The sequence below is a fragment of the Colobus angolensis genome, unplaced genomic scaffold, assembly GCF_000951035.1.
Source record: "Colobus angolensis palliatus isolate OR3802 unplaced genomic scaffold, Cang.pa_1.0 Scaffold1, whole genome shotgun sequence".
Lineage (NCBI taxonomy): Eukaryota > Metazoa > Chordata > Mammalia > Primates > Cercopithecidae > Colobus > Colobus angolensis.
The window spans coordinates 3,574,782-3,585,565 of NW_012110918.1; the positions used below are offsets into that span (position 1 = coordinate 3,574,782).

General features: G+C 42.1%; 1 protein-coding gene across 1 annotated transcript in view; it reads left to right on the forward strand.

Annotated features, from left to right (window-relative positions):
- Positions 1–10,784, forward strand: part of BPTF (bromodomain PHD finger transcription factor) — a 178,463-nt gene that overhangs the window by 134,856 nt on the left and 32,823 nt on the right. The window contains exons 20-23 of the mRNA XM_011931095.1: positions 2,876–3,109; positions 4,142–5,064; positions 6,462–6,544; positions 6,817–7,042. Coding sequence (XP_011786485.1) covers positions 2,876–3,109; positions 4,142–5,064; positions 6,462–6,544; positions 6,817–7,042 — 1,466 coding nt within the window. The remainder of the gene's footprint in view (positions 1–2,875; positions 3,110–4,141; positions 5,065–6,461; positions 6,545–6,816; positions 7,043–10,784) is intronic.

Below are 10,784 nucleotides of genomic sequence, written 5' to 3' on the forward strand. Positions count from 1 at the left end.
TTGCTTGAGGTCAGAAGTTCGAGACCAGCCTGACCAACATGGTGAAACTCCGTCTCTACTAAAATTACAAACAAATTAGCTGGCCGTGGTGGCATGCACTTGTAATCCCAGCTACTCAGGAGGCTGAGGAAGGAGAATTGCTTGAACCTGGGAGGTGGAGGTTGTAGTGAGCTGACATTGCACCACTGCACTCCAGCCTAGGCGACAAAGCAAGACTTCATTTAAAAAAAAAAAACTTAGTATATAATACTTCACTAATTAATACAGTGAGTTACAGACACAAGGAGAGGCAGATAAACCAACAGAACATGAACCCCATGTATGTGGACACTTGTTATGTGACGAACGTGACATTGCAGATCATTGAGGATGGGATGACTTTTCAGTAAATGGTGCCGGGACAATTGAATATACATGGGAAACTATGAAATTGGACCATTATTACCTCACTCTACATAAGCTCAATTCCAGGAGGATGAAAGTCCTAACTGTGAAAGGTAAAACTATACCTTTAGAAGATAAGAGAGAAGAATATCTTTATAGCTTTCCTAAACAGACAGAAAATGCTAACCATCAATGAAAATATTTATAAATTCAACTACTTTAAAAATAAAAATAAAAACCTCTGTTCATTAAATGCACTGCAGAGAGTGAAGAAAATGAGAAAAGAACCAGCCAAGGACTATTATATCTCCAGAATATATAAAGAATTACTACAAATCAAGAAAGAAAAAAATCCAGATAGATCAGTAGAAAAAAAGACAAACAGGCCAGGTGTGGTGGCTCACACCTATAATCCCAGCGCTTTGGGAGGCCAGAGTTTTGGGAGGCCAAGGCAGGTGGATCACTTGAGGTCAGGAGTTTCAGACCAGCCTGGCCAACATGGGGAAGTCCCGTTTCTACTAAAAATACAAAAATTAGTCGGGTGCAGTGGTGTACGCCTGTAATCCCAGCTGCTTGGGAGACTGAGGCAGGAGAATTGCTTGAACCCAGGAAGCGGAGATTGCAGTGAACCAAGATATACCACTGCACTCCAGACTAGGCAACAGACTCTGTCTCAAAAATAAGAAAAAAGGACAAACCAACATTATGAGGAAAGAAGAAATCTAAATGTCCCAAATTCCAAAAAACTGCTGAACTTAATAATGAGAGAAGTACATATTAAAACCATATGCTTAAGAGATTGGTACAAATTTAAATATCCAACAAAACCAAGAGTTAGCAAAGGCATAGAGCAGAAGAAATTCTCATGCACAGCTGGTGGGCCTGTCAGTCGGTTAAGCCATTTTGGAAACCTCCCAGACATTGTCTGGTAAAGTTGAAACTGTGTATGCCCCAGGTCCCAGTATACCTTCTAGGTATATCCCTAGAGAAGTTCTTGGTTATGTGAGCACCAGAATACATGGCATAAATATTCATAGCAGCATTGTTCATAAGAGTCAAAAACTAAGAACAACTCAGATGTCTATCAAAATCAGTTAGATAAGTAAATTGTTGTATATTCCTACAGCAGTAAAAATGAATAGACTTCAACCGCACAGAACTATGCAGATGATTCTCATAAATATATAATGGTAAGCTGAAGAAGCAAGTAGCTGCCAAAAAAATACATGTTATAATTTCATTTGTATAAGATTCAGAAATAGGCAAAACTAAGCTATTTTGTGTAAGGATACAGGGCTGCTGCATTGCCTGCCTGGAGGGGACATCATTCCCATTGTGTTCTTCGTGAATATTGCTCCTGAGTTTGTGAACCTCAGTGGCCCTGTATATACCTAAGATACATCCTGAAGTAGTAATGAAATAAAATGTTATCATCAAAGTGAGGATAGTGCTTACCTCTAGGGGAGAGGGAGGGAATTGAGATCCGGGTGAATCACATGGGGGCTTCTAGGACATTGGCAATGATGACCATAGTCGCAGTTTTATAGATGTTTACTTCACAATTTTAAAATTATACTTGGTATTTTATGTATTTTGTGCATAAAAAAATGTATTTTAGAAAAGCAAGAGTAAATAGGTTTTGAGGAACTCACACGTATATGGAACTTACCTAGTACATGGACTTTGTGCCATCAGTTTTGGTCATTGGGAGTTTAGGGGATGATTTTTACTTTTGCTTTCCAGTTCTCCACCATGTTCCTGGCATTCAAAGTTTCTAGTTTAATTAAAGTTCTAAACAGAAGAGACAGCGCCTAGAGAATTTTAAATTTCTAGACCCCATTTTGGTAACTGCTCAGACCTTAGTGATCCTCCTTACTTGGTGTTTGCATTACATATCTAAAACCCTAAACTTTTTACACTTTAGCACACACACAACCCATAGGTAATTTGGCACGTATTGAAAGACAAAATTCAGGAGATCTGGGTACCTCCTTTTATCTCACCTTTAAGTAGGGCAGGGTACTTAACCTTTCTAACCTGAGTTTCTTAGTTGCGAATCAGAATAGTATTTTATCTGCCTACCCCACAAAGTCACAAGTTCATTGTGAGAATCAAATGAGGCAGTATCTATGAAGATGCTTTTGAAATTATAAAATATGAATATAAGATTATTTAAAATCAGAATTTTGTGGGGACCTTAGTCATTCAATACCTTTACTTTATAGATTGGGAAACTTGGATCTGGAGGAACAGTGTTGCTTGTGGACAGATTACTGGCTGACCACTGGGGGAGCTTGAACTGGGATTCTGGATTGTTGATGTATTTCCTACTAAGCAACATAAATATTCTGACTTTAGCTTATCTAAATTCCTGCTGGTGACATTCAAATATGCATTTTCATTATATTAAAAGATAATTACACATAAAAATGATTAAATAAAAATGATACACATACAGATTGATGCTTTGAACACTGTTTACATGTTGTGTTTTTTCCACAGGGTGGCAATCAAGGTTTGACAGTAGTAATTCAAGGACAAGGTCAAACTACTGGACAGTTGCAGTTGATACCTCAAGGGGTGACTGTACTCCCAGGCCCAGGCCAGCAGCTAATGCAAGCTGCAATGCCAAATGGTACTGTTCAGCGATTCCTCTTTACCCCATTGGCAACAACAGCCACCACAGCCAGCACCACCACCACCACTGTTTCCACGACAGCAGCAGGTAGAGCTGTGGGTTTATCAGAAATGTCGGATGTTACTACTACACGTTGCTGGGCTAACAGAGGCCAACAGGAGAACCAGTATTTACCTTTGGAAGGATATGCCTCAAGCCAGTGAGCTCAACAGTTGACATAGTCAGCCTCACAACATCTCGAAGCTTTTGTACCCTGTTCTTACAGACTCCCTGTTACCACCACCCTCTCCCTCCCATTAAAAAAGAGAGAGAGAAAGGGGGCAAAAATAATGGTTATCTTGGTAACTATGCCCACAATTCCTCCTTGCTAAGCCTTGTAGGTGCTGATTGAGTCATGGAGGTGATCTCAGGGAGGGTGTGTAAATCCAGTTCATGACTGAGATTGAGAGGGGGTCCAGAACCACTTTGTTGGCCTTCTGCTGCAAGTCATTGTAACTACTACCACATCATGGGAGAAAAGTGAGGCTTGACAGTTAGCCTGGACCAGATGACCCAGCTGATTTCCAGAGGCTGCAACTTACTTTGGAAACCAGCCCTCTAGAGTTAGGATAGTGTACAGGGGACAGCCAAGAAGCAGGGCCCAGGCTCCCCAGTTTCAGAGAGTCCTGCCCTAAGCATGTCCAAATGGAGCATTTCAAAGGCATAGACCTTCTATACCAAAATACAAAATTTTAACTTTATTTACTTTATTTGTTTTTTTGAGACAGGGTCTTGCTCTGTCGCCCAGGCTGAAGTGAAGTAGCACCATTACTGCTTACTGCAGCCTTGACCTCCTGGACTCAAGCAATCCTCCCACCTCAGCCTCCCGGGTAGCTTGGACCATAGGCATGCTCCACCATGCCCAGATAATTTTTATTTTATTTTTTTTGATTTTGTGTAGAGACGGGGTCTCACTGTGTTGCTCAAGCGATCCTCCCACCTCAACCTCCCAAAGTGCACAGGCGTGAGCCACTACGCCTAGCCAGAATCCTCAACTTTGGAAAATTTCCTTCAGATTCTTCTTTAACCATAGTCTTATGTTCTAGAGTAATAGAAATGGTTCATCTTTCCTTTTCACAGGTACAGGTGAACAAAGACAGAGTAAACTATCACCCCAGACGCAGGTACATCAAGACAAAACCCTGCCACCAGCTCAGTCGTCAAGTGTGGATCCGGCAGAAGCCCAGCCACAGACTGCTCAGCCTTCAGCTCAGCCCCAGCCCCAGCCCCAAACCCAGCCCCAGTCCCCAGCTCAGCCTGAAGTTCAGACTCAGCCTGAAGTTCAGACGCAAACGACTGTTTCATCCCATGTCCCTTCTGAAGCACAACCCACCCAAGCACAGTCAACCAAACCCCAAGTCGCAGCACAGTCTCAGCCTCAAAGTAATGTCCAAGGACAGTCTCCTGTTCGTGTCCAAAGTCCATCACAGACTCGAATACGTCCGTCAACTCCATCCCAACTGTCTCCTGGACAACAATCCCAGGTTCAGACTACAACCTCACAACCGATTCCAATTCAACCACATACATCTCTTCAGATACCTTCCCAAGGCCAGCCACAATCACAACCCCAGGTACAGTCTTCAACTCAAACTCTTTCATCAGGACAAACTTTAAATCAAGTTACTGTTTCATCCCCATCCCGTCCTCAGCTACAAATACAGCAGCCACAGCCCCAAGTCATTGCTGTGCCTCAGCTGCAACAACAAGTCCAGGTTCTCTCTCAGATCCAGTCACAGGTTGTGGCTCAGATACAGGCTCAGCAAAGTGGTGTGCCCCAGCAAATCAAACTGCAGTTACCTATCCAAATTCAGCAAAGCAGTGCTGTGCAGACTCACCAGATTCAGAATGTGGTTACAGTGCAGGCAGCCAGTGTGCAAGAGCAGTTGCAAAGGGTTCAGCAACTCAGGGATCAGCAGCAAAAGAAGAAACAGCAACAGATAGAAATTAAGCGTGAACACACCCTCCAAGCTTCTAATCAAAGTGAAATCATTCAGAAACAGGTAAAGTTATTAAGTAAAAGCAGCATGTTCAGTAGCTTGAATTATTGTGCTGTGCAGTAGACTTAGTGTTTGGTTGTGTTAGGTTTCCTAAATGAGACAAAGTCATTAATGTTTAAATTTAGAAGAAACACTGAATTGACCAAAAAAAATACTGAATGACTACTGTGGTGTGGAACTCTTCGTTAGATACATATAATGTGTAGTTAGTGCTTATTAGGAATGACCTCTATTTTGGGAGGACTAAGATGGGAAGAATGGAGTTATGAGCTTTAATGATTAATATAAAACTTGAGGGTTTAACCTAAGTTTTAAAGTCACTTCGGACATTACAGCAATTCCTTTAAAGTTATTCAAAGTTCTCATTCCTTAGTTTGCGTGTAGACTATGCAAATTATAGACAGATTAAACTCATTTGTATTTCTAGCCACACCTTTGTAAAAAAGTTTTTAAAAACATATTATTTCATAGCTTAAATAAAAAGTGGCATCATTCAGCAACATCTTGGAATGGCACATTAGTGAAAGAAAGCAATTTAGATGAGTTAGAATCAGTCTACTAAAGTGAAGTCATACATATAACATCCGATAACATTACTGGCAAAAACCATCTTTTCATCTACCTATAGCTTGCTTCGCTCAGCACTAGGCAGGAGTTTGAATGTGTGTTTTAAGTGTTACCAAGTCGTGAGACCTTCATTCAGTTCCTAGGTCTCCCTTTCGCAGTCCGTGAAACTCATTTATCCCTCCTTAGCTATAGCCTCTTAAAACTCTTCTCTTTCCAGCCACACAAAATTATTGCAATGATTAAATGAGGTCATAAATGTAGAAGCACTTTCTAAACAGCGAAGTTATTTTAAAGATGTAGTATTCTTATGAAAGTGATGGTTATATGTATTATATTTAAATGTATTATTACTCAGCTTTACTGGGTATGTATAAACTGAGAATTACTACACTGTCTATCTCCTAATCTTTATATAGGGGAGACGAGGGATAGCTTTTTAAAATTCATTCCTGGGAAGAAAGCATAATGTTAAAAATACGGCCTTTGGAGAAGAATAGCCAGGTTAAAATTTCAGCTGTATTACTTATTGTCTCTCAAACAAGGTGGTTAATTTCTTTATGTCTCAGTATCTTGTTTATAAAATTATTGCTATGGTTCAGTGTTGTTATAAGGAATAAACGAGGTAATGTCAAGTGCTTAGCCTGGCACAGTCCCCATTAGATGGTAAGCACCCAGGCCATCTAGTAGCTGCTAATTTTATTTATGTTATGATATAAAATTCTTACAGTTTCTTTAAAAAAACACATATGTGCTCAGATTTCTACTGTTGTTATCTGTGTACTAACCTGTGGTCATTATAAAATATGCGCTTTTGGATTTATTCTGTCCTGAAGGTGGTGATGAAGCATAATGCTGTAATAGAACATTTAAAACAGAAAAAGAGCATGACTCCAGCTGAAAGAGAAGAGAATCAAAGGTAGGGGAGATGCAGGGTCTTGTTGTCTGTCCGTCTCTTCTCTTTATCGTGCATATGCACAGAGTTCTGAGTTTATACTTGTTTATCTTGATTGAAGTTTATTAAATGAGAACACTTGGCACTAATAATTGCTCATAACTGGTTTGAACCACTGTTGAAGTTTTCCAGTCACAGAAAGTTTGTGTCTCATCTGTAGAGGCATAGAAGAGTCATGTCTTAATCCTTCCATAATAAAACGCGCAGCATTACATAGGTTGTGTATTTTTCTCTAGAATGATTGTCTGTAACCAGGTGATGAAGTATATTTTGGATAAGATAGATAAAGAAGAAAAACAGGCAGCAAAAAAACGGAAGCGTGAAGAGAGTGTGGAGCAGAAACGTAGCAAGCAGAATGCCACTAAGCTGTCAGCTCTGCTCTTCAAGCACAAAGAGCAGCTCCGAGCCGAGATCCTGAAGAAGAGAGCACTCCTGGACAAGGATCTTCAAATTGAAGTGCAGGTAAGAGGGCATGCCCTTTTCTTCTGTGTCCAGTGTTTAGCATCTAAGGTTCTGCTTTTTTCCTTTGCCCTTTTAATAAAGCTTAAAATTTTAGTATGTTTTCTGGAATTTACATTTGTGTACGTAGAGTAAAAAGCAGTGTGACGCGTGTGTCTTACGAAACAAGTCAGAGCTTTTATAACTGAATGTATAGTTATATTGTATTCTCCAGACTAGCAACTCTGAGAGGTGAGCTTGTTGATTGAAATGTTGTAGAACTCTGAGAACAGCTTTTCAAGTCTATGACATAGTCTGGCCAAAAGTTAATTAGGAGCAGAGCTTCATGAGAAAGGTACGGAGACGATGAAGTAACGTTGAAAGAATGAAAAATAACATGAGTCCATTAAATAAGACAAATTTCACCAGGATGAGGTGGCTCACTCCTATACTCCCAGCACTTGGGGAGGTCAAGACAGGCAGATTCCTTGAGCCCAGAAGTTCGAGACCAGCTTGGCCAACATGGCGAGCCCTCGTCTCTACAAAAAATGAAAAAGCTAGATGTGGTGGCACATAGCTGTGGTCCCAGCTTCTCGGGAGGCTGAGGCAGAGGGATCACTTGAGCCTGGCAGGTTGAAGCTGCAGTCAGCCCTGATGGCACCACTGCACTGCAGCCTGGGCAACAGAGCAAAACCCTGTCTCATAAACAAAGAAAAAAGAAAAATTTCTTCCTTGACTTGTAAATGATTCTGTAGGTATTATTAACCTGCCTTCGAGAGGAATTTATTAAAAAATGAAAGTAGACTGGCTGTGGTGGCTCATGCCTATAATCCCAACACTTTGGGAAGCCGAGGTAGACAGATTGTTTGAGCCCAGGAGTTCAAGATCAGCCTAGGCAACATGGTGAAACCCTGTCTCTACAAAACACACAAAATTAACCAAGCATGGTGGCGTATGCCTATGGTCCCAGCCACTTGGGAGGCTAATGTAGGATGATCTCTTGAACCCAGAAGGCGGAGGTTGCAGTGAACCTTGATCACACCACTGCACTCCAGCCTGGGGAACAGAGTGAAACTCTGTCTCAAAAAAAAAAAAAAAAAAGTATGGCCAGGTGTGGTGGCTTACGCCTGTAATCCCAGCACTTTGGGAAGGTGAGATGGGCGGATCACGAGGTCGGGAGTTTGAGACTAGCCAGATCAACGTGGAAACCCTGTCTCTACTAAAAATACAAAAATTAGCTGGGCATGGTGGCAGGCACCTGTAATCCCAGCTACTTGGGATGCTGAGGCAGGAGAATAGTTTGAACCCAGGAGGCGGAGGTTGCAGTGAGCTGAGATTGCGCCACTGCACTCCAGCCTGGACAACAGAGTGAGACTTCGTCTCAAAAAAAAAAAAAAGTAGACATCTATTTATGCACATATATATATATAACTTATACATAATTACACAGCTTTTTAAAAGAGAAGTAGGCTATCAAACATTTCAAGGCCGGGAGCAGTGGCTCATGCCTGTAATCCCAACACTTTGGGTGGCCAAGGCAGGTAGATCACCTGAGGTCAGTTCAAGACCAGCCTGGCTAAGATGGTGAAACTCCATCTCTACTAAAATCAAAAATTAGCCAGGCGTGGTGGCTGGTGCCTGTAATCCCAGCTAGTCAGGAGTCTGAGGCAGGGAGAATTGCTTGAACCAGGAAGGTAGAGGTTGCAGTGAGCCAGGATTGCGCCACTGCCCTCCAATCTGGGCAACAGAACGAGACTCCGTCTCCAAAAAAAAGAAAAAAAAAAATTCATAACACGTCCTAAACTTTTTAAGAAGGTGAGACATAGGCCAGGCACAGCAGCTCATGCCTGTGATCCCAGCACTTTGGGAGGCCGAGGTGGGCAGATCACTTGAGCTCAGGTGAAGGCTGCAATGATTCAAAATCATGCCATTGCCCTCCAGCTTGGGCGACAGAGCAAGACTGTCCCCCGCCCCCCCCAAAAAAGGTGAGAAATAGTAAGAAAATATTAACCAGACTAATAATATTACCTAACTGTGAAACGTTAGAGATCTTCCAATTAAAGTCAGAATCCTCAATGATGCCAACAATCGACATTATTATTTAGCATTTCTGGAAGTTCTGGCAAATGTGTTAAGCCAAGAAAAAGGAAAAAATACAAAAAATTGAGGAAAGAAGACAACATTGTTTTCATGTGTGATATGATTATTACATCAAAACCCCAAGAAAATAATGATTACAGTTTATAATCCAAGGCTGGGCACGGTGACCCACACCTGTAAATCCCAGCACTTTGGGAGGCCGAGGCAAGCGGATCATTTGAGGTCAGGAGTTCAAGACCATCCTGACCAACATGGTGAAACCCCATCTCTACTAAAAATACAAAAAAAAGCCAGGCACAGTGGCTCAAGCCTGTAATCCCAGCACTTTGGGAGGCCGAGGTAGGCGGTTCACCTGCGGTCAGGAGTTTGAGACCAGCCTGACCAACATGGAGAAACCGTGTCTCTACTAAAAATACAAAAAATTACCCAGGCATGGCCTATAATCCCAGCTACTCAGGAGGCTGAGGCAGGAGAATCGCTTGAACCCGGGAGGTGGAGGTTGCGGTGAGCTGAGATCGCACCATTGCATTATAACCTGGGCAACAAGAGTGAAACTCTTGTCTCAAAGAAAAAAAAAAAAATTCAAAAAAGTAAGCCAGGCATGGTGGTGGGTGCCTGTAGTCCCTGCTACTTGGGAGGCTGCGGCAGGAGAATTGCTTGAACCTGAGAGGCGGAGGTTGCAATGAACTAAGATCATGCCACTGCATTCCAGCCTGGGTGACAGAGTGAGACTAGCTCTCAAAAAGGAAAAAAAAAAAAAATTTAGTAACATAGTCAGTTACAAGATAAACATTGAACCTGCCTCTCAGGTTCAAGTGATTCCACTTCCTCAGGCTCCCAAGTTGCTGAGATTACAGATGTGTGCCACCACACCTGGCTAATTTTTTATATTTTAGTAGAGACAGTGTTTCACCATGTTGGTCAGGCTGGTCTCGAACTCCTGACCTCAAGTAATCCACCCGCCTCAGTCTCTCAGAGTGCTGGGATTACAGGCAAGAGCCACTGTGCCCGGTCTCAATTTGGGTTTTTATGGAAGCTTCATTATATAGTCATTAATGATTACATCATTGACCATTGGTGGTCAGCTTGACCTTCAGCTTCTCTCTCTTTTCCTCAGAGGTTGGGAGGTGGCACTGAAAGCCCTGACAATCAGCCCCAATCCTGAGGCTCTCTAGGAGCCTCCAGCTGTCAGTCAATAATTAGCATAAAAAGAATCTTATTTTGCAGATTCTGAGGGTTTTAGGAATTGTATGCCGGGAAACAGGGAAGAAGATTAAATATGTATTTCACAGTATCACAGGACCACAAAGAGGAGATTGGTCATCAGTGTTTCTTAACAGAAGCACTTTGGCCTTTTGGACAAGCCAGTTTACACACTGTAGGAAGAAGTTTAGCATCATTTAAGGTGTGCCACACACTGTTTCCTTTCCACATTCTACACGAAGTGGGAAAATAGTTGTAGTTTATATCCTTTATATATAAATTGGTCGGTTGCCCTTCGAAGCCAACAAATAAAAATGATGTCTAAGGCCAGGCGCGGTGGCTCACGCCTGTAATCCCAGCACTATGGGAGGCTGAGGTGGGTGGATCACCTGAGGTCAGGAGTTCAAGACCAGCCTGGCCAACATGACGAAACCCTGTCTCTACTAAAAGTACAAACATTAGC